The sequence below is a fragment of the Dendrobates tinctorius genome, unplaced genomic scaffold (assembly GCF_039654945.1).
Source record: "Dendrobates tinctorius isolate UK_male_01 unplaced genomic scaffold, ASM3965494v1 ptg000039l, whole genome shotgun sequence".
Lineage (NCBI taxonomy): Eukaryota > Metazoa > Chordata > Amphibia > Anura > Dendrobatidae > Dendrobates > Dendrobates tinctorius.
In genome coordinates, this window is record NW_027361707.1 from 44353121 (window position 1) to 44377618 (window position 24498).

Consider the following 24498-nt stretch of genomic DNA (forward strand, 5'->3'; position numbering starts at 1 on the left):
ACCTTCATATGCTTCTTATGAAGCCACTCCTTCATTGCCCTGGTGGTGTGCTTGGGATCATTATCATTCTGAAAGACCCATCCATGTTTCACCTTCAATGTCCTTGCTGATGGAAGGATGTTTGCACTAAAATCTCAAGATATATGTACAGATTCCTTCTTTCATGTACATGCCTCAGTCGTCCTTGTCCCTTTGCAGAGAAACAGCCCCAAAGCATGATGTTGCCACCACCATGCTTCACAGTAGGTATGGTGTTCTTTGAATGCAACTCAGCATTCTGTCTCCTCCAAACACGACGAGTTTTGTTTCTACCAAACAGTTCTACTTTAGTTTCATCAGACGATATGACATTTTCCCAATACTCTTCTGGATAAACCAAATACTCTCTATCAAAATTCAGACGGACCGGACATGTACTGTCTTAAGCAGGGGGGCATGTCTGGCACTGCAGGATCTCAGTCCCTGGTGGCATAGTTTGTTACTGATGGTAACCTTTGTTATAGTGGTCCCAGCTCTATGCATGTCATTCACTAAGTTCCCCGGTGCGGTTCTGAGATTTTTACTCACCGTTCTTGTGATAATTTTGACCCCACGGGGTGAGATCTTGCATGGAGCCCCAGATTGAGGGAGATTATCAGTGGTCTTGAATGTCTTCCATTTTCTTATTATTGCTCCCTCAGTTGATTATTGCTCCCTCAGTCACACCAAGCTGCTTGCCTATTGCAGATTCAGTCTTCCCAGTCTGGTGCAGGGCTACAATTTTGTTCTGGTGTCCTTTGACAGCTCTTTGGTCTTCACCATAGTGGAGTTTGGAGTGTGACTGTTTGAGATTGTGGACAGGTGTCTTTTATACTGATAGCAAGTTCAAACAGGTGCCACTACTACAGGTAATGAGTGGAGGACAGAGAAGCCTCTTAAAGAAGAAGTTACGGGTCTGTGAGAGCCAGAAATCTTGCATGTTTTTAGGTGACCAAATAATTATTTTCCACCATAATTTGCAAAATAAATCTTGCCAAATCAGACAAGATGATTTTCTGGATTTGTTTTCTCATTTTGACTCTCATAGTTGTGGTCTACCTATGATGTCAATTGCAGGCCTATCTCATCTTTTTAAGTGGGAGAACTTGCACAATTGGTGGCTGACTAAATACTTTTCTGCCCATTGTATATAGATGCCAGTGACACACACATATAAATATGTATTTATATTACATAGATAGATAGAAGAAAAGTCGGCAATTCATCTGCCCTGTACTGTAAAATCACTGAAGAATCTGACAGGATAGAAGAGATAAATACAAATAGAATAATTAGATATATAGATGTCTGTGACAAATACAATTAATACACTGTGTGTGATGCTTACTGTACATATATTTAATTAATAAAAGATTATTTTTCTGAAAAAAATGGAGTGGGTTCCTGCACAATTTTCGTAACCAGCAGAGGGAAAGTTGATGGCTGGGGGCAGATGTTTATAGTCTGGGAAGGGGGAAATACCCATGGAGCTTCCCAAACTATTAATCTCAGCTCACAACTGTATACTTAGCCTTTGCTGGCTATTAAAACGGGGGACCCCCCTAAAATGATGTGGGGTGCCCCTATAATTAATAACCAGCAAAGGCTATGCAGACAGCTGTGGACTGACATTAATAGCCTAGGAAGGGGCCATGGATACTAGCCCCCCCCAGACTAAAAACATCAGCTCTCAGCCGCCCCAGGAAAGGCACATCTCTATGATGGGATCTAATTCTGGCACTTAGCATCGCTCTTTCCACTTGCCCTGTAGTGGTGGCAAGTGGGGTGATAGTTGGGGGGTTGATGTCACCTTTGCATTGTCAGGTGGCATCAAACTCCCGAGGTTAGTAAATGAGAGTCGTCAATAAGACGCCCCTTTTAGTAACCCCATAGTCACATTGTATAAAAACACAGACACCCAGAAAAAAGTCCTTCAATTGAAAGAAAGACACAGACTCCTTTAATAATCTTAATTAAACCATACTTATGACCTGACCTATTCCCTCGATACCCTCGTCAACTGCAAAAGAGGTAAAAATAAAACAACAAAATTCCTCTCCTTTCCGCAGAGATGCTTTTAATCCATTTGTCCCACGACGGGTCTAGCTCTGCTACATCTAGATGGCAGGCTGCACGGATGCAAGATGCGTCCATACAGCCTGCCATCCAGCAGACACTGAGCACCGTGTCCTCAATGTCTGTCTGTGAACTGCTATTCCCTGTCTGAGGGCACCTGAGAAAGTTCTCCTCCTCACGGTGCCGTCTGACAGGTCCTGCGATTTCACCGACATCACATAGGTGAAGTGAGTTCATTGGCCGTGAACTCGCAGAACCTGTCAGATGGCACCGGGAGCAGGAGAACTTTCTCACGTTCACAATGCCCTCAGACAGGGAATAGCAGTTCACTGACAGACACTGAGCACACAGTTCTCAGTCTCTGCTGGATGACAGGCTGTATGGAAGCATCATTTTTTTCCGAAAAATAATTTTTTATTAATTAAATATATGTACAGTAAGCTGCACACACACTGAACTAATTGTATTTGTCACTGACATCTATATATCTAATTATTCTATTTGCATTTACTGTATGTAATCCATCTCTTCTATCCTGTCGGCTCCTGCAGTGATTTTGCAGTACACGGCACATAAATTGACGGCTTTTCTTTTATCTATCTATGTAATATAAATACATATACTGTATATATGTGTCACTGACATCTATATATCTATGTATTCTATGTGTACATATCTATTCTATTCTAACCTGTCAGTGTGATTACTGTACACGCACATGAATTGCTGGCTTTTCAAATCCGATCGGTGTGTAAACTTCAGACAACACTCTCATGGTCCGAGTGCTGTGTGATTTTTTTCTCACACCCATTGACTTTTATTGCGGGATGCGATCCGATTTCCGATTACAATCGCAGCATGCTGTGACTTTTTTCCAGTCTGATCGTGATCCGATCCGAGCAGGAAAAAAAAACGTAGATGAACACACAATGATAGAAAAACATTGGTCCGAATTCAATGCGATTTTTTATTTCATTGCAAGTGGGAATGAGCCTGCATGTGTTGCTGCTGTTGAACAGCCACGAGACATGCAGCCGCAGGGACTCAAACATAGTTTTCAAGCACGATGAAGACATTCTGTTAACACCCGAGCATGTTCGGATAAAACCTTATCCCAGCAAGTTCCCTCATCACTAAAAATTCACCATTCTTGGTGGGAAAAGGTTAAGGTTTGCTTTTACGGTTTTCACTGTGTCATAAAAATGACCCGGCAAAACGATTCTACATGTCAGTAGTAGTTTGTTGATGTAAAAAAAAAGAGAGAAAAATGATAAATTTTATATTTTGGTTTGTGTCACAAATGTTTGAGAAGACCCATTAGATTTTTTGTTTTTCCTTCAATGAATCTGTGTGAGAACTTGTCTTTTATTGGGGTGAGCTGCAGATTTTATGGGAGCCATTTGTCTCTACAGTATAATGTTTTCATAGCTTTTTTTAAGGAAAGTGCGGTGATCAAAAAATGAAGATTCTGCATTTTTTTTTCTTTATGGTATAACTGTAATTTTATGGGCTAGTTCATGTTATATTTTAATAACCACACTTTTAGTGATTGAGTGATACCAAATATGTTACTTTTTCGTTTAGAATTGGGAATAGGGGGTTTGCTTAATTTTTTATATTTTTTCATGCTGTCAATTTTAGCATTTTTGCTACTTTTTAAAAGACCACTATTGTCCCCTTATTCGACATGAACCTGCGGCTGTTTGACTGCTTGTATTTTATAATGTGATGCCTACATTTCTTCCCAAGTCCTGTCATAGCCATTGCTTCAAGCCATTTCAACCCCTTTGTAGTAAGTTCACACAAAAGTATAAAAAAAATCGGTCAGAGTTGCATCTAGAAAACTTGGAAAGTTTTTTCTTACTTAAACAATCCATTTTTACAGCTTTTAATCTTTTACAGGACCATTTCCAGTTTCCTGTGTTACAGAATTCTAATGTATCCGTAAGGCTGGGATCATACTTGGGTGTGCAATGTGAGAAACTCACGCGAGTCTCTTGTATAAATACACGGCACTGCCGCCGGCACTCGGGACCGGAGTGTGCGGCTGCATGTCTTTCTATGCAGCCGCACACTCCAGTCCGAGTGCCAGTGGCAGTGCCGTGTATGGATGCGAGAGACTCGCACGAGTTTCTCACATTGCACATGCAAGTCTGACCCCGGCCTAACAGTCAGATGCTATACTGTGGCTCCATATGGCATTAATTTTTTTTTACGCACCCATAGAATGAATGGTCGAATCTCATCCAATTTCCGGAAGAAACTAGCTGGCGCTGCAATTTTTTTTTTACATGCAGATTTGGCAAGTTGAAAAAATCTCTTATCTGCACTGCCCCATAAAATAACACTCGCACCAAAAATATGGTTGTGTGAACATGCCCTGTAAGAGATTGTCAGCTGCATCTAAGGGTATGTGCACATGTTGAGTATTTGCACACAATACATGCATTTTTGACATTTTTGACATTTTTTCACATGCATTTTTGTTGAGTTGAGTTTTTGCGTCTGTTTTCTTCCCAAACGCTGCGAAAACACTAAAAGAATTGCCATGCTACAGATTTGCTGTAAACTGCAACGTTTTTACCCTTGAAAAAATGCGTTGAAAAACTGCAGCAAAAAGTGCAACATGTCAACGATGTCTAAGTGGGAAAAAAAGCAGTGATCAGAGCTAGCACTGGCTATTGTTGTTAGAGGAGGTCCCGGCTGTGTAATATAGCCGGCATTTGCCGACCTGTGATGTATATATAATTCACAGTTATATGACTCACTTCATAGTGCGGAGGATTCCACTCTACCTTCTTTTCTCCTATAGTGTTTCATATAGAGGCAGAGCTTGGGAAGGATTTGGACTGTATTACCCTGTTCCTGTCCTGAAGACAGCAATTGCGTGTATAGTGTCATGCGTTTTCATACATCTATTGTGTCATGTGAATTACCATGTATTGTTTTATGGTAATGTGCAGTGTTTAAGTAATGTGAAGAGTTAACATACAATGTAAGTAGTGCATAGTGCAGAATGTGCATAGGGTAAGAATAGGACTGTATAGATTAAAATAGAATAGGACATAAGGGTTGAATTTGCTTAGTACATACTGTTATAGGATAGTAACTATAGCTCAAATTACAGGCAAAAGATACAGTTAATGTTTAGGAGGAGCCCACGGTGGGAGGGGACTAGAGCTATTGAAAAGCTGACAGTTCCTGGTAATTACTCAGTCAGGGAATTGCAGTGTCAAGTTCAAGTACAATGTGTTGCTAGGGCCAAAATGTACCAATCGGTCGAGGCAGTGGGAAGTTATACTGTAATCCCGAGCAGACGCTCCTGTCATGTCCAGAGCCCAAGGTCTGGCATATGGGTGACCAGGCACATTGTGTCCTCTGGCATACAGTGGAAGATGGACATGGTTAGATGGAAGGTAGTGGATCCTGGGTGCATTGCTGAAGTAGACAGGAAATTCGTGAGGCTGACAGAGTCAATGGGCTTGGGGATAAATGAGTGGTAGGGCTGAAGATGGCAATAAGGCAGTAGAGGAGCCATACAGACCTAACTATAATTTTGGTACCAAGCAGAGGTCAGCACACCTGCTCCTGATCATCAAATGTTATCTGTCAAGAAAATTTTGAGGCCGTCAGTTTTTACCCAATTAGGGACGTTGAGCTCCTAAGCAGCTGCACGCACCGTGCTGTCTTACCTAGTATGACTCCTGGGGGAAGTCATTTACTTTTCAGGAAACAAGGCCATTAACGAGTTCTACTCAGTGATTACATGGGTAATAAGCAAACATCACAGATGCTGGCGAGAAGTGTGCGCTCTGATGCAGGTTCCAATAACAGATGTTACTAGAACTAGGCGGGATGCTGGAAGAGAGGGTGTCACTGGGGAGAACAGGATGCTTATCCTGCATATATCAGTCTAAGACAGTAGATGTGATATCCGGTGTATACTCGGACTGGATCTACTTATAAGTCACAGGAGAGCTCCGAAATAAATAAAATATGTTATATTTAAATATATATCCGTGGTGTAAAGTAATCCATTATCATTTTTATAAACGAGTAAATAGTGGCAATCTGTGAGCATTGATCTTAAATTAAGGCCACGTTCACACGTTCAGAATTTGTTCAGTATTTTACATCAGTATTTGTAAGTGAAAATCTGGAGTTGGTGAAAAATACAGAAATGGTCATGTGTTTCAATTATACACCAAAAAAAGAGCATGGACAGCACCTCCAAAAATCATACATTGATCTAATGCCGCTAGGCAAAAATAAACTAAGAACTTCATGTTCAGTTATATGTAACATTCTGATCAGACTGTATGAAGCCCTCTGCCACGCAACGGGAAACCTCTTAGTGGGTCCCTATTGCCCTAACGGAGTGGAGCCGCGCACTGACCACCGCCGCAGCAACAATGCACCAGCAAGTCGGGCGGACCGGTGCCTCACAGCGCTCATGCTACAAGACTGAGTGCGCATGACTCCAGTGCACACCGCCCCACCAGCACAAAACCACAGCAATAATGGCCGCCACACAGCACCAACTCTAAATGAAAGGAGCATTGAAACTCCCCTTTCTCAAGCTCTCCAGTGAAAGCAAAAATAGGCTGGACCCTTTTCCTGGCAGTCTCCTGCTAATTTAAAATCACGTGTGCCAAATAGGAGGAGTGCTGGTCCAAGAAAGGGGAAAATACACGCAATACACCAAAAAAAGAGCGTGGACAGCACCTCCAAAAATCATACATTGATCTAATGCAGCTAGGCAAAAATATATATAACTGAACATGAGGTTCTTAGATTAACATTCTGATCCGACTGCTCTCACTGGAGAGCTTGAGGAAGGTGAGTTTCAATGTTTGTGTCTTCAGCAGCACACAGCTCTCTAGTTTCTTTCACGTAGTCTATGGTCACATGTATTGAACCATTTGTAGACGGGAAACCCAAACCCAAACCCAAACTGAAGAGCTGGGGTTCGAACTGCACACATAGTTTCCGATGCTGAACTCCGAACACGGACTTCTCCCGGAAGTACATTTTAGTGTTCAGCGTTTGAAAGCTCAGTAAAGCCTGTTGAAAGGCTGCATCAAAGCCAATCAACAACCTTTTTGGTAGTGGGAATTTCCACAGCCATCACAACTATGCTGACTATGGGTATGTCTGTGATTGGCTGGTGCACCATGTGACATGGCTTGTACAGCCGACGGATAACAGGTGGCACCGCCATTCTGCTCTGACTCGCGTAGGGACAGGACGCAGCTTGAGTGAGGGACAGTGTTAGGTTCTGTGGGTGCACTTTACAAAACAGCCTCTGTGGGTGTACTCTGAAAAACAGCCTGTGTGAGTGTACTCTGCAAAACAACCTCTGCGGGGTACTCTGCACCTGTCTTTGAGAGAGCTACTCTGCACCCAACTCTGCGGAAGTTACTCTGCACCCATCTCTGCGGAAGTTACTCTGCACCCACCTCTGCGGGAGGTACTCTGCACCCGTCTCTTGGGAGGTACTCTGCACCCATCTCTGTGGGAGGTACTCTGCACCCGTCTCTGCGGGAGGTACTCTGCACCTGTCTCTGTAGGTGTGCTCTGCAAAACTACCTCTGTGGATGTGCTCTGCCATAAAAACCTTGTAGAGTGTACTCTGCCAAACAGCCTCTATGGTGGGACTCTGAAAAACAGCTTCTGTGGGTGTACTCTGCAAAACATTCCCTGTGGGTGTACTGTACAAAACAGCCTGTGTTGGTGTACTGTGCAAAACAGCCTGTGTGGGTGTACTCTGCAAAAAGGCCACGTAATACTTTGCATTTTTTTGGGGTGCAAAGCATGAGGAGAGCATCAAATAGGGGACATGTCCGTGATGCTGCTGGTGGTGTAGCTGCTGCAAGGAGAGGATATGGTCGATGCATACAAGAGCCAGTGCACCCCCTTTTTTTTAGCTGGACAAAAAAATAGTGTCTGTACAACTTGCTTTGTTCTGCTGAGATAAATGAAAACTGATTGCCACTGGATTAGTTTGAAATGGACATGTGAACTTAGCCTTATTTATTGCTGGGGTGGTGCTGGGGACAGTTTTGGTTCAGTGTCTTTAGTGGTTGATACCTTTAATGACTAACTGAAAAAACAAGAGCGGACATATAATTGGTGCAATCTGTGCAGCCGAACAGGGGCCCAAGAGGTAAAGGGGCCCAGTTCAAGCTCCATGAGAGAGGGAATTGTGCATTATGATGAGCTATTGTACAACAAAAGGGGCCCGTCTATAGTTCTTGCACAGGAGTCTGTCTGTGTCCACCAGCGTGAAAAGATGATAACAAATAGGAAGCTTTCAAGAATGCTCAGTTCTCTTCATCAGGCATAGTACCTGAGTAATCTCAAAAGCTTGCTATTTGTTACCTTTTAACAGCTAACTGAAAACACGGTATCAACCACTGAGGATTCTCAAATTTTAATATTTTTCCATGTTCTGGCTAACACGGTACAAAGATAAATTTTTCCTGTACCAGTTCTGGTTCAGTAGTTTTATTCTACATGTGAGCTTATGCTACTGTGACCCATTTACGGTCTGTCAGTGCTAGTTTTGAAATGTACACTTGTATCACTATATTTGCATATAGAGATAATGAGGCCTTTGAACAGTGATTAGGAGTACTGCTCTTCAAAATGCTGATGGTGGGGATTTGGGATTATGCAGGACTGATAACAGCAGGTTAGGAGCTTGGAGGTAAATGGAGGTGAGTAGCTAGGTGCTCTATAGAAATCAATGGGCTGGAAAAAGGTGGTTGGTATCTCAAGAGTTAACTCCTTTTCTGAAATGTATAGTGTGCATACTGAACCAGACTCTGGTGGTAAATCACCTAGAAAACATGTAGTACACTATGTAAGATAAAAGCTTTCACAGCTAATGAATGACAGCAGAAAGTTAATTGCAATCTTGCTTATTTTCATGCTGTCTAACTAATTTTACCAATTACATAATATCAGAAAAACTCTTTAATTGCAATTAGGCCTTCAACAGAATACCATCTGTTAACAAGACATGAGATGATGGACAACCATATAATAGCTGTTAAGCAGGGTATTGTTCATATTACTAAACAATTTTTTCCCATAAACCTGGGCCATCCCGGAGGCTCCAAATAAAAAAAGAGTAAGCAAATTTCCTGGGTGCTACTAAAAACCTCTCAGCTGCTTATCCAGAAGATTGCATGTGCATGCTTCATCATCAAATGCCCTGATGTCCAAATGCATATTCAAGGGTGGATAGTGGGGCATGGAAAGATTTATGGAATAGGTGCATCAAATATTTGTTGGCGCACTGAGCGTAGTGCAATTGCCATCATGCCAAAAACTCATCCTGCGGGTAGGCAAGTATGACTTTCCTTTTTATGTCACACTAATATTGAAATACTAAAGCAGATCTGTCACCAGATTTTATAATACAGACTGGTGAAATTATTGCATAGATCTCTTGTATCTGAGGAGGCAGATGTGCTTACTTTGAAAATTTAGGTCAGATGAGTGACAGCTGTATAACTCAAGAGTTCAGCTAGTAATTGAGAAAGATCCTGGGTCCAAGTGTTTTCATTAGATAAACTCAATCTCCGCCTACCTTGTGTGATTGACAGCTCCTCCCTGCTGCTGACATCTCACACTGCTCAGTACAAGCCTCAGCAGTCATTCAGGCTGGGTGTGTGGAGACTGACTATAGCTAATGGATACTCTTGGATTCTTGAGCAATCTCAGTCTCCTGCCGACTTAATTGTGTGGCTGACTTTCTCAGCCCATCATCCCAGGTACCTCTGGAATATATACTAGCCCCTGCAACATCTAGGCCTCAAGTGATGTCATGATTTTCCAGGGCCATTTAAAGCCAGATGCATCTAGGATGCCAAACTGAGGATGCTAGTTGCAGAAGTGAAGATCTCTTCCACAGAGGACTGAGATGCATGCCAAACAAGGACAGCACGAATCTTTTTGCTCAACGCTAATAGACACTATTTGTAAGATCTCTGGAAATGGTTCTGACTTGTGTCAATATGCTGGCTCAATGCACAATTATATTTAAACAGTTATAAAATATCTTTATTGCGTAATCTTATTGGTCTTTATAACCCTCATTTATAGCTGCTCAATCATTAAAATTAAATAAAATTAGAAAGCTCACGTTCTTGAATCCTCTGTAGAGAATCTGCAGCTCCTTCTTTGTGAACTTTGTCTGTGCCTCAAGCAGCTCAAGAGCCTCAGGGCGATGCCGAACGGTGGCCATTTCCAATTCATCTTCAACATTGTCTGTAGTAGAATTCAAAACACAAGTTAAAACAGAATTCATTCAAGTCAGAGAATAGCGCACAGAACACCGAAGAACTCAGCGTAATCATGTCCCATGTTGTTTGGTCGCAGTGGTTGTCCTTGCTTATAACTATCTGACACTGATCTTACCCTTCATTTATTTAATGTTCAAAGTTCTTCCCATTATTAAATTACATTGTTATACAGTGCTCAGCATAAATGATTGTACACCCCAACAGATTTGTCAGAAAACCTTTAGTTTTCTTTCAAAAGCAACAGTTTCCATGGGATACCATAATACAAAATACTTTCACAAATATGGGCCATTGTTTGCAAACCAGAAAAAAAAAGAATGTTCCTAACAAATTCATTTAAGATCAAGTTGCAAGAATGAGTACATCCCAATGAAAGCCTTAGGAGCCAAGCTAAAGTTTAGACTACAAAATTCTAATTAACAAGAATTCAGCCAGCGGAAGTATAATTATACTTTAAGTAACTGTCCAGCAGACAATTGACTATAATATGAAAACCCTTACCATTTCATGCTGTCAGCAATGGCACCGTAAGGAAGAGAAATGTCAAAAGACCATGGTAGTCCATGGTAGTCAACATCTAAAAAGAAAAGTCTTCTGAAAAGAAGCGTTGAAGAAGACCAACATGGAAGTTAACTGCAGGTAGCTAAAGATGTAGGAACTGATGGCTTCAAAATTGTATGGTGTCAAAAAGGTGAGGAGTGCAAAGATATTTCCTTAGTGCCTACAGTGAGACATGGTGGTGGTAGGAATGCTCCTGGTGTCAGGGAGCTACATTTCATTAAATAGCATCATGAATTCACAGATGTACCTCTCTATATAAAAAGATAAAATGCTGCCATCACTCCATACCCTGGTTACATGTGCACTTTTCCAACAAACCAATGGTTTAAAACACACATCTAAGGCCACTGCTATATTTGTGCCAAAGAACTGGGTGCAAGTGATTCAGTGGCCAAGTATGTCTCCTGATCTGAACACTATCAAACAACTGGGGAATTCTGAAGAGACAAGTTGGACATCACTCTCCGCCCAGCATCCAGGCTCTAAGAGAGATCGTTCCTGAAATATGGTAAAAGACAGATGTAGGAATATGTTGTCATCTTTCTCATTACATGCCTGGAAGACTTGGTGTGCTGTTCTTAAAAATCATGGAGGTCACACAAAATGCTAGACATAGCAATTGATGAGGGGTGTATTCCTTTTTTAATCAACTAATTTGAGTAAAACAAGATTTTGTAGTGAAAGTTATAGAATTAACCTTACTTTCATGATAAGGATAAAAAAATTTTCTAAGAAACCCAGTCTTGTCCAAATGATGAATATGTTTTGGTGTTCATCGAGATATTAGTTAAAATATTACTTTTCAAAGGGGGTGTACTCATTTATGCTGACCACTGTATGTTTTGAATGTTTTATATTCCAATTTTTTTTACATTCTCTCGGATATAAATGATAGGTAGTGTTGGTGCCGCCAAAATCTGCACATAATGCAAGCACAAAACCGTATACCTTATACTTAAAGGCTAAGGACACCTTTGCACTAATGTATTTATTTTTCATTTGCTTAAATGAAAAATGCAAAATTAATCAACTTTCTAATTAATCCTAATGAAAAATGTACCGTAATACAATTTTGATACTGCAGAACGTGAGTCCTACACCTAGCTGGCCTGCAAAACTGATAAATATCCATCCGAGCTCTGCTCCTGGTTCTGACAACTTTTTTCGCTTCTTCCTCATTTTCTCTGTTTTAAAAATGGACAACCCTGTACAAGCCTATTGGGCTATTTAAACATCTTTTTTTTTACATATCTGTACGTCTTCAGTCTGAGAAAACATCAACGCAAATCTTATTCTTGTCAATTTTTGCAGATCAGAGTTGGTTCTTCAAATCTTTAGGAGTAATTACAGTCATATGTTAAAGTTTGGGCACCCCTATTAATGTTAACCTTTTTTCTTTATAACAATTTTGGTTTTTGCAACAGTTATTTCAGTTTCATATGTCTAATAACTGGAAATGTGCAATCTGCATTTAAACAAAATTTGACCGGTGCAAAAGTATGGGCACCTCAACTTAAAAGTGACATTAATATTTCGTAGATCCTCCTTTTGCAAAAATAACAGCCTCTAGTCGCTTCCTCTAGCTATTAAAGAGTTCCTGGATCCTGGATGAAGGTAACATAGTAATTAACATAGTGACATAGTAATTAAGGTTGAAGGGAGACTTTAAGTCCATCTAGTTCAACCCATATCCTATCCTAACTTGCCCTAACATGTTGATCCAGAGGAAGGCAAAAAAACCCCATGTGGCAACAGTAAGCTTCACATTGGGGAAAAAAATTCCTTCCCAACTCCACATACGGCAATCAGACTAGCTCCCTGGATCAACGCAATATTAAGGAGACTAGTGTATATACCCTGTAATATTATACTTTTCAAGAAAGGCATCCAGTCCCTTCTTAAATTTTAGTAGTGAATCACTCATTACAACATCATACGGCAGAGAGTTCCATAGTCTCACTGCTCTTACAGTAAAGAATCCGTGTCTGTGATTATGCTTAAACCTTCTTTCCTCCAGACGTAGAGGATGCCCCCTTGTCCCCGTCACAGGTCTAAGAGTAAAAAGATCATTAGAAAGGTCTTTGTATTGTCCCCACATATATTTATACATTGTAATAAGATCACCCCTAAGCCTTCGATTCTCCAAACTAAATAACCTCAAGTGTAATAACCTGTCTTGGTATTGCAGACCCCCTAGTTCCCTAATAACCTTGGTCGCTCTTCTCTGCACCCGCTCCAGTTCAGCTATGTCTTTCTTATACACCGGAGACCAGAACTGTACACAGTATTCTAAGTGTGGTCGCACTAGTGACTTATATAGAGGTAAAATTATGTTCTCCTCATGAGCATCTATGCCTCTTTTAATGCATCCCATTATTTTATTTGCCTTTGCAGCAGCTGCTTGACTCTGGCCACTAAATGTGAGTTTGTCGTCCACCCATACACCCAGGTCTTTTTCAGTGACTGTTTTGCCCAGTGTTTTACAATTAAGCACATAATTATACAACTTGTTCGTTCTACCCAAGTGCATGACCTTACATTTATCCCCATTAAAGCTCATTTGCCATTTATCAGCCCAAGCTTCTAGTTTACATAAATCCTCCTGTAATATAAAATTGTCCTCCTCTGTATTAATTACCCTGCAGAGTTTAGTGTCATCTGCAAATATTGAAATTCTACTCTCTATGCCCCCTACAAGGTCATTAATAAATATGTTAAAAAGAAGCGGGCCCAAAACTGACCCCTGTGGTACCCCATTGCTAACCGTGACCCAGTCCGAGTGTGCTCCATTAATAACCACCCTTTGTTTTCTATCCCTGAGCCAGCTCTTAACCCACCTACACATATTTTCCCCTATCCCCATTGTTCTCATTTTATGTATCAACCTTTTGTGTGGCACCGTATCAAAAGCTTTTGAAAAGTCCATGTACACCACGTCCACTGCATTCCCTTGGTCCAGTCCGGAACTTACCTCTTCATAAAAGCTTATCAGATTAGTCTGACAGGAACGGTCTCTTGTAAACCCATGTTGATATTGGGTCATAAGGTTATTCTTCTCCAGATACTCCAGTATAGTATCTCTTAGAAAACCCTCCAGGATTTTACCCACAGTTGAGGTTAAACTTACAGGCCTATAATTTCCAAGTCCAGTTTTTGTCCCCATTTTGAATATTGGCACCACATTTGCTATACGCCAGTCCTGTGGTACAGACCCTGTTATTATGGAATCTTTAAAGATTAAAAATAGTGGTCTATCAATGACTGTGCTTAATTCCTGCAGTACTCGGGGGTGTATCCCATCCGGGCCCGGGGATTTGTCAATTTTAGTGATTTGTAGACGCCGCCGTACTTCCTGCTGGGTTAAGCAGGTGACATTTAATGGAGAATTTTTATCCCTGATCATGTTATCCATCATGGGATTTTCTTGTGTAAATACTGTTGAAAAAAAGTCATTTAGCATATTGGCTTTTTCCTCATCCTCATCCACCATTTCACCCAGACTATTTTTAAGGGGACCAACACTATCATTTTTTAGCTTCTTACTATTTATGTAGTTAAAGAATATTTTGGGATTATTTTTACTTTCTCTGGCAATGAGTCTCTCTGTCTCAATCTTTGCTGTCTTGATTTGCTTTTTACAGAATTTATTTAATCTTCTGTATTTATTTAATGCCTCGTCACTACCTACTTGCTTTAATTCTCTAAATGCTTTATTTTTATCTCTTATTGCGCCCCTTACAGCTCTATTTAGCCAGAGTGGTTTCCTCCTAGTTCTAGCATGTTTATTCCCATACGGTATATATTGTGCACAGGTCCTATTCAGGATGCTAATAAATGTCTCCCATTTTCTTTGTGTATTTTTATGTCTCAGGATATCGTCCCAGTTAATTGCACCAAGATCATCTCTCATCCGTTGGAAATTTGCCTTCCTGAAGTTTAGTGTCCTTGTAACCCCTCTACTACACATCTTATTAAAGGATACATGAAAACTTATTATTTTGTGATCACTATTACCCAAGTGACCCCCAACCCTTACATTTGATATGCGGTCTGGCCTGTTGGATAATATTAGGTCTAGCAGTGCCCCCCCTCTTGTTGGGTCCTGAACCAGTTGTGAAAGGTAATGGTCTCTCATAGTAGTCAAAAACCTATTACCTTTGCTGGAACTGCAGGTTTCGGTTCCCCAATGTATTTCAGGGTAGTTGAAGTCCCCCATAATAATGACTTCTCCTTGAGTCGCTGCTTCATCTATTTGCTTTATGAGGATATTCTCTGTAGCTTCCATTATTTTTGGAGATTTATAACAAACCCCTATCAGTAATTTATTATTTTTCCCCCCTCCCCTTATCTCTACCCACAGGGACTCTACATTTTCATTAGATTCATATATATTATCACGAAGGATGGGTTTTAAGGATGATTTTACATATAAACACACGCCTCCCCCTCGCTTATTTGTACGGTCATTTCTGAACAGACTATTGCCCTGTAAATTAACTGCCCAGTCATGGCTCTCATCCAGCCATGTCTCAGATATCCCCACCATGTCATAATTATGTTCCAACAACATTAACTCCAATTCCTCCATTTTGTTGGCGAGACTTCTGGCATTAGTATACATGCACTTTATGTATCTCTCTGTACCTCTATTCTTTCTTAAATTATTAACTGTTCTAACCCCACCCCCCATGCCACCCCCACCCCCAATGTCATTATTTGTGCCCAGGTCTCTATCTGCACTGTCTTCCCCTCCTATAAAAGGAATACCCTCCCCCCGTCCCTAGTTTAAACACTCCTCCAACCTTCTAGCCATTTTCTCCCCCAGCACAGCTGCACCCTCCCCATTGAGGTGCAGCCCGTCCCTAGCGTAGAACCTGTAGCCAACTGAGAAGTCGGCCCAGTTCTGCAGGAACCCAAACCCCTCCTTCCTACACTAATTCCTGAGCCACTTATTAACCTCCCTAATCTCCCGTTGCCTCTCTAGCGTGGCACGTGGTACAGGAAGTATTTCCGAAAATACCACCTTGGAGGTCCTTGCTTTAAGCTTACAGCCTAATTCCCTGAAATCATCTTTAAGGACCTTCCACCTACCTCTAACTTTGTCATTTGTGCCAATGTGCACCATGACCGCTGGATCCTCACCAGCCCCTCCCAGTAATCTGTCAACCCGATCAGCGATGTGTCGGACTCGAGCGCCAGGTAGGCAGCACACCGTTCGACGATCCCTGTCTTTGTGACAGATTGCCCTATCTGTTCCCCTAATAATTGAGTCTCCCACTACCAGAACCTGTCTGGCCTGCCCTGCTCTCCTATTTCCCCCCTTACTGGAGAAGACACTCCTCCGGCTTTCAGAGGACATGCCTTGCTGCAGCAGTGCTACTCCTGCACTAACACTCCCCTCATCTGCCAACTTTGCAAACTTATTGGGGTGTGCCAGATCAGGACTAGCCTCCCTGGTGCTCTTCCCTCTACCCCGCCTTCTAACTGTCACCCAGCTAGCTGCTTCATTGTCCTGCAGCTCCAACCTAGCATCCCCCCCCCATCTATCCCATTGAGCGTCTGCTCAGTGAGCAGAAGACTCCTTTCCATATTGTCTATGGATCTCAGTGTTGCCAGCTGCACATTTAGATCCAGTATCTGGGCTTCCAAATGCACAACGTGCTCACATCTCGCACAGCAGTATGCACCCTCGACCGGCTGTTCAAGGATTTCATACATCCGGCAAGACGTGCACTGGATGGCATTGGCAATAGTGGAGCACATCCTAATGGGGATTGCACCAGACAATAAGATAAGCAAAAATAATTAAAAAAAAAAAAAAAAAAAGTATTAATATAACAGCAATTCAGTAAGACCTCCCTTGGAAACTACCTGAATCTAAAGTCACTGAATTTCAAGTCACACACTTACCACAGTTCGCACTTACGCTCAGGTCACACTCGGCTCGTTCACACTCGCTCAGGAAGAAGATTTAAAAGAGTTTTTTTTTTTTTTCCCCCTTTCACCAGCACACCACCTTGCTGCTCAATGCACTTCCAAAAGGAGTTGAGCCCCAACCAGCTGCCCCTTATAAACCCTTAATTACTGTATGAACACCCACCCTTAATTAACCCCTTGTGAATATAGTTACACCTCAAGATTTAAATGCAATATAGTTTACCCTTAAAAACACAGATAGTAAAAGAAGAGATTAACCCTGAAGAGAGAAAATATAGGTTAAACAAGCCCCCTAAGCCCCCCAAAAATTGAACAGGTAGAAAGCACTCAGCAACTTACAATTCAGCAACTCACACAGGTATTTGTTATAGGTTTTCCAAATACCTCTTCACTGAATTTCAAGTCACACACTTACCACAGTTCGTACTTACGCTCAGGTCACACTCAGCTCGTTCACACTCGCTCAGGAAGAAGATTTAAAAGAGTTTTTTTTTTTTTTTTTTCCCCTTTCACCAGCACACCACCTTGCTGCTCAATGCACTTCCAAAAGGTATTTGTGACCATTCCTGTTTACAAAACAATTCCAGTTCAGTTAAGTTTGATGGTCGCCGAGCATGGACAGCCCACTTCAAATCATCCCACAGATGTTCAATGATATTCAGGTCTGGGGACTGGGATGGCCATTCCAGAACATTGTAATTGTTCCTCTGCATGAATGCCTGAGTAGATTTGGAGCGGTTTTTTGGATCATTGTCTTGCTGAAATATCCTTCCCCTGCGTAACTTCAACTTCGTCACTGATTCTAGCACATTATTGTCAAGAATCTGCTGATACTGAGTTGAATCCATGCGGCCCTCAACTTTAACAAGATTCCCGGTGCCGCCATTGGCCACACAGCCCCAAAGCATGATGGAACCTCCACCAAATTTTACTGTGGGTAGCAAGTGTTTTTCTTGGAATGCTGTGTTTTTTAGCCTCCATGCATAATGCCTTTTTGTATGACCAAACAACTCAATCTTTGTTTCATCAGTCCACAGGACCTTCTTCCAAAATGTAACTGGCTTGTCCAAATGTGCTTTTGCATACCTCAGGCGACTCTGTTTGTGGCGTCCTTGCAGAAACGGCTTCTTTCGCATCACTCTCCCATACAGCTTCTCCTTGTGCAAAGTGCGCTGTATTGTTGACCAATGCACAGTGACACCATCTGCAGCAAGATGATGCTGCAGGTCTTTGGAGGTGGTCTGTGGATTGTCCTTGACTGTTCTCACCATTCTTCTTCTCTGCCTTTCTGATATTTTTCTTGGCCTGCCACTTCTGGACTTAACAAGAACTGTACCTGTGTTCTTCCATTTCCTTACTGTGTTCCTCACAGTGGAAACTGACAGGTTAAATCTCTGAGACAACTTTTTGTATCCTTCCCATGAAAAGCTATGTTGAATAATCTTTGTTTTCAGATCATTTGAGAGTTGTTTTGAGGAGCCCATGATGCCACTCTTCATAGGAGAATCAAATAAGAGAACTACTTGCAAGTGGCCACCTTAAATACCTTTTCTCATGATTTGATACACCTGGCTATGAAGTTCAAAGCTCAATGAGGTTACAAAACCAATTTAGTGCTTCAGGAAGTCAGTAAAAAGTAGTTAGGAGTGTTCAAATCAAGAAAATAATAAGGGTGCCCATATTTTTGCACCGGTCAAATTTTGTTTAAATGCAGATTGCACATTTTCTGTTAGTACAATAAACCTCATTTGAATCCAGAAATATAACTGAGTCCATCAGTTATTAGATATATGAAACTGAAATAGCTGTTGCAAAAACCAAAATTGTTATAAAGAAAAAAGGTTAACATTAATAGGGGTGCCCAAACTTTAACATATGACTGTAATATATGGATCCATGTGCTATCTGTACTTTTCAGTGATCTGACACAGTCATGTAATAAGACTTGAATAGTGACACATTTCAATTTTTATTTTATAAATCAATAGTACAGTTGAAAATAAGCAACTTTGTAATATCTTATCAGAGAAATCTGCTTCTTTCACCTTCTGGATTGATCTTCCACTTCTTGTAGCACGGGTAAAATCTATAAATCCTGTATTTAGGAAAGTTTCCCTTTACTGAGATGACAGTTGGTGCTTTTAAAATTCTGTAAAGGAGGAGGAGCTAGTTCTGTTGAAATGACAATTACAATTCTCCATAGAACTTTATAAGCACCAATGTCAGAAGTCGGAAAATCTTTACTTACTGAAGAGAGATATTACCAGAGACTTAAGAGTTTTGAGAATGAAGAAGGCGGAGAAATAAGTGAATTTCTTTAATAAGATTTATTAGAAAGTTTCTTATTTTCAACTCATTTATGAATAAAAAACAAATGGTTACACTTTAAGAGACAGCAGCAGGAGGAAGGATCAACATAGCAGATCAGAGTGTGTAGATGTGTAGAGAGGTATGTGTATGAGTGATTTCTTATGTGGTAGATAGGCTATTGGGCCCGACGAGCCATCAGGTCCTTGCTGTAACTTCTACCCCTGCATCGCCCATAGCTACACCTCTGTGGATCAACTATGTGCAAAATCAAACTCATTAGATATCCTGTAAGTATTAATTGAAACTGTCTTTTATTTGTTGCCCCGCATAACACTTTTATCCCAAGATTTTCTTATGTCTTGAGATGTCAAAAATAGGGATGAATGTCACAAGAATGGTCAAAAAATATTCAGAATTGAGAGTCCTCAGTGGTTGATACCTTTTATTGGCTAACTGAAAAGATGGTAACAAGAATGGTCAGTAAGGTTGGATCCAATTACCTGGTACAGTACATACATGATGTATGATAGATATTTTTCCGTGGCTTCACAAAGGTAAAGTGTATTAGATGTCACCTAACATAATACTGCCTCATGTCCTAAATATATCTACACATCTCCCCAGATGTTTGAGGGACTTATGGTAGGATATCCTCTATGAAAATAATGACACAAGACTTGGCTTTATTAGGGGCCATAAATCTACTGAGGTCTTTGTGTGTCAGTGATGCTCAGAAATCCCCCAGACTTGTGTATCGGCATGATGCCGTATATGTCTCATGCGTACAGGGCTTTAACTTGCAGTTTGGGACACCATTAAACAACAAAAGTCAAATCCTTTATATTTTCACTAATGCAAAGGTGAAAACTAGAGAATAAACACGAAACAATATAATTTATGTAAATTTAGCCTGCATATACTTCTTTGAGTTTTTCATTGAAGTAGGCCTTAGGGCAGCGCTATTCAAACGTATCTGTTATTAGGTTTAGCAAAACATTTTTAATTATCCAGTAAAGACATTTTTGGATAATAGATAGGGTTTACCTGCTATTATAATGCAACAGATAAAACCCCCTTAGAAGATTGTATATTATCACCTTTCCTCCAGGACGTAGTAATACTCATTAGCAAGTGGGCGGATGTGAAGCATGGCAGAGGCCAGCTGTCTTATACAGCAAATATCTGCCTCTAACAGGAGCAATCGGAAACTGCCCTGAATGCTGATGTTTAACCCTTAAAAGAGGACCTGTCACCAGGTCAAATGTGTCCAGCTTTTGCACTTATTTTATTCCCGCTGTTCCACTGAATATTCAATTTTTTAGCTTTTTCTTAAATCCATGGGCGGTAGGCCTTTTGATTTAATGCTAGTTTTTCTGGCATTTACCTAAAGTGTCTGTGGCTCATATAGTAAAAATGCAGCGAAGACTAAAGACACGCCCCAGAGGATCCTGTGAGCCACGCCCTCTTAGTAAAGACCATAAAAAAAAGCACAAAATAAAAAAGGCCCATATCTCTGGATGGGGGAATTTAAAAATGAAACCCTGTAATATTTAGACCTGCAGCAATAAAATAAGAACAAAAACTAGTCACTTTTGACCTGATGACAGGTTCTCTTTAAATGTGACCCTCTGACAGTGGTAGTTAAGTGGCGCTATCTCTGTGGGGCCTCCATACTGGTGACTAATGCCCCACACCGATGAGATTGCAGATGCTGATAGGCTTCTAATGCAGCCGTGTGCCAGCCGAGAGTGCTGGTACAAGTGGTCAAATGCTTGCAGGTTCAAGCCCCCCTAGGTAGGCTATAAAAATAAAGTGAAAAATAATGAAAGCTTGTTTTAAATATACGGTAGTTTAAACAAACATAAAAGTTTAAATCAATCACACCCTTTAACCATCCAAAAATAATCTAATTAATAAAAATCATATTTAGGATCACCACACCTATAAAAGTCCAATCTATCAAAATTATATAGCCTGTATGGTAAATGGCTTTAAAATTAAAATCGAAACTTTGGAATTGCCATCAAAACATTGCATTTAAACAAAAAATGTGCCAGTATAAGCTACAGATCAATATAAAAACCAAGTTCTCATACGGGTCCTTGTGCGGAAATTTAGAAAAAAGTTTTGTCTTTAGGAAGAAAGGAAGGAAAAAACAAAAACAAAAAATGTTTTTGTCCTTAATGGGATATTACAGAGTAAAATACAATTTTGCTCTACATTAACAGAAATAGAAATTATAGTGTAGCGTACTGTGGGCGTTCAAATGCAGAAATATAAATTCCCTTGGTTAAAATGAAAAAAATTGTTTAATACGCATGATGTGAAAATTACTGATTTTTTTAAATTAGGAGACTACCCTGGTCTTGAGATATTAGTCCTATAGATGAGCATATCTTTTGAAATTCAAATTTGACAGTTTCTTTGAATTTTCCCCCCAAAAAATTGAATTGCAGTAATAAGTTTGTTCAAATCTCAGTACTGGAAAGCTTGTAATGGTTCAGAAAAAAGATGTGGAAGATACAATAGAGATAACTCTGCTTACCATAGGAGCTTACTCTCTACAGGAGAGTGAACCCTGGTGATCATAAGAGTTTACACTCTACAATAGAGAGCGCGAGGACCCCACTGAATATAAGAGCTCACACTCTACAGGAGAGAGGACCCCACTGACCATAAGAGCTTACACTCTAGAGTGGAAAGAGAGGACCATGCTGATTATAAGAGCTTATACTCTACAAGAGAGTATGCCACTGACCATAAGAGCTTACACTCTTCAAAAGAGAGAGAGAGGACCCCACTGACCATACACTCTACAGGAGAGAGAGGACTCAGCTGTCTATAAGAGCTTACAATCTATAGGAGAGACACAGAGGATCCCGCTGACCCTAAGATCTTACACTCAAGGGAGAGAAAGGACTCCGCTAACTATAAGAGATTACACTCTACAGGTTTTAGGCGTCAGGTTCCTGCAACTGCACAGCAGGAATCCAGAGCCTTGCATCCAGTGGTCTCCCATTCTCCACCAACCGCTCAGGAGCCTGCACAGCAATCTCGGCATCCCAGATGCTCTGCTCAGACCTGCTCTGTAGGACTGGTTGTTGCTGCCACCTCTGGGTCAGCAATAGCAGCGCAGGCTGTCCTGCAGCAAGCCACTCCAGAGGCTAAGTCCTCTCATCGCGCTACTGGGCATGCTCACGAGACGATCTCTCATTGGAGACCGAAAGTTACAAGCTTAGGTCCTTCTCGCCGCTCGGCTATGTGCTATTATAGACTCTAATTGCTATCTGTGTGAATGATGATGAATGCATGTGCCTGCGAATGACTCATTAAGATCCCCTCCCTCTGATATTACGTGTGTGGATAGGGACTTAGTCTTAGAGTCAGCGCCAGTCAGTGGCGCGGTACAGGCTACAGTTCACATCTTACAGCACTAGCATCCGACAGTGCGCCCCCTCTTGAGCATTGTCATGTGGTGGCTGAGTCAGTCGCCGCGCTGCAGTCAGCAGCACGTGTTGGCGTCCGCGGTAGCAACACCGCACGCACGGTAGGTCTAGACGGACATTGACCCTGAGTCTTGGGCCTAGTCCTGTGACTGTATACCGTGTGTGCACACCGCTGAGACCTGTGAGGTCAACAGGCTCAGCATTTATGTTTATAACTTAGGCGTCTCTGTGAGGTTAACAGAGCTCGCCAGCGCACATCGGGTGACGTATAACCCGCGTGTGCTATACCGCCATATAGCGCATCTGCCATTATATAGCAGCAGTTTAACACCTCTGCACGGTGGACCTCGGGTGGTGAATGCACTTTCTGTTATTTAATATTTAGTGTGTTCCGCCGTCCCTAACAACAGGAGAGAGAGAGAACCCTACTGACCATAAGAGCTTACACTCTACAGGAGAGAGGATCCTGTTGACCATAAGAGATAACACTCTACAAGAGAGGATCCCGTTGACTGCAAGGGACTGCATTCTACAGAAGAGCTAGAGAGGACTCCACTGACCATAATGTACATGTAAGAGCTCTACAGAAGAGAAACTTACCCAGCTCTACTGCAGATGGAAAACAATTCTGCCTTAAAAACTGTGCTCTATTGGGAACATCAGATCTGTGATCCCCCAGGTACTGACCACCACTGTACAAAGTATGATAATCCACTAGATGTCATTGCTGCAGGATATTTTGGGGAAGCCCGTTTGGCAACTTAAGATTTCCCCCTATCTAATGCTTCAGCAGTTTGGTAAATGGTGTCGGGAAAGTGTTTTATTTTTTATAGAAGAAAAGAAAGGGGATCTCTCCGGCAAACCAAGGAGGTAAATGAAAATCTTTATTCAGGCATGTGGAGCCAACTAAAAACAAGGAAGTGGATTAAAGTCAACTGACGCGTTTCTGGCACAATATTGCACCCTTAGTCATAGGCATATCATTTGAACCATTTGGGTCTCACTTTGGGCAATTCTCCTTCTAAAAAAAATCCTCACAAGACCAATAATTGGCTATCTGCTAAAGGTTTCCATAGATTTGTCGGTGCATCACACACATGGTGCATGGATAATTTCATTATCCTATGTCCTTCTGATTGGATAACAATTGCTATATATACTTGCCCATAATTTTCAATAATATGCCTATGACTGAGGGCGCAATATTGCGCCAGAAACGCGTCAGGTGATTTTAATCCGCTTTCTTGTTTTCACTTGGCTCCACGTGCCTGAACAAAGAACATTTTCACTTACCTCATTAGTGTGCCCCTTTCTTTTCTTCTACTGTTTACGGCTCTGTTCACCAGCAGGATCGGCACCCACTTGGTCTCATTACTTCCAGCCTCGGTCTACACCATTCAATGCCACGATGAAGCTCCCTGGCCACCTCCTCTGTTTTATTTTTTATTTTTTTGAACCGTGAATCAAATCTGAGAGTTTTTAAATTTGCATGAAACTGAGAGTTTCAGGAAATTTTACTTAAACTCGATCCTCGCCGAAACAGGGGGTGTGCAGGCGATCATTGCCGGATGTCAGCTGATTCTGAAAGCTGATACCCGGCACTAGGTGCCAGGAGCGGTCACAGACTTAATATCACCTTACAATAGAAAGGTGACATTAACCCCTTATGACTCCACTTGCCACCCTTACAGGGCAACTGGGAAGAACCCAACAAAGCTCCAGAATAGGCGCATCTAATAGATGCGCCTTTTCTGGGTAGCTGCAGGCTGCTATTTTTAGGCTGGGGGGACTCATATTCATGGCCCCTTACCAGCCTGAGAATAGCAGCCCGCACCTGT

At 41.4% G+C, this 24498-nt stretch overlaps 1 protein-coding gene across 2 annotated transcripts in view; it reads right to left on the reverse strand.

Moving 5' to 3' along the window:
- Positions 1-24498, reverse strand: part of KCNIP4 (potassium voltage-gated channel interacting protein 4) — a 976654-nt gene that overhangs the window by 330231 nt on the left and 621925 nt on the right. For both annotated transcript variants that reach the window (XM_073574668.1, XM_073574667.1), the window contains exon 2: positions 10247-10371. In XM_073574668.1, coding sequence (XP_073430769.1) covers positions 10247-10371 — 125 coding nt within the window. The remainder of the gene's footprint in view (positions 1-10246; positions 10372-24498) is intronic.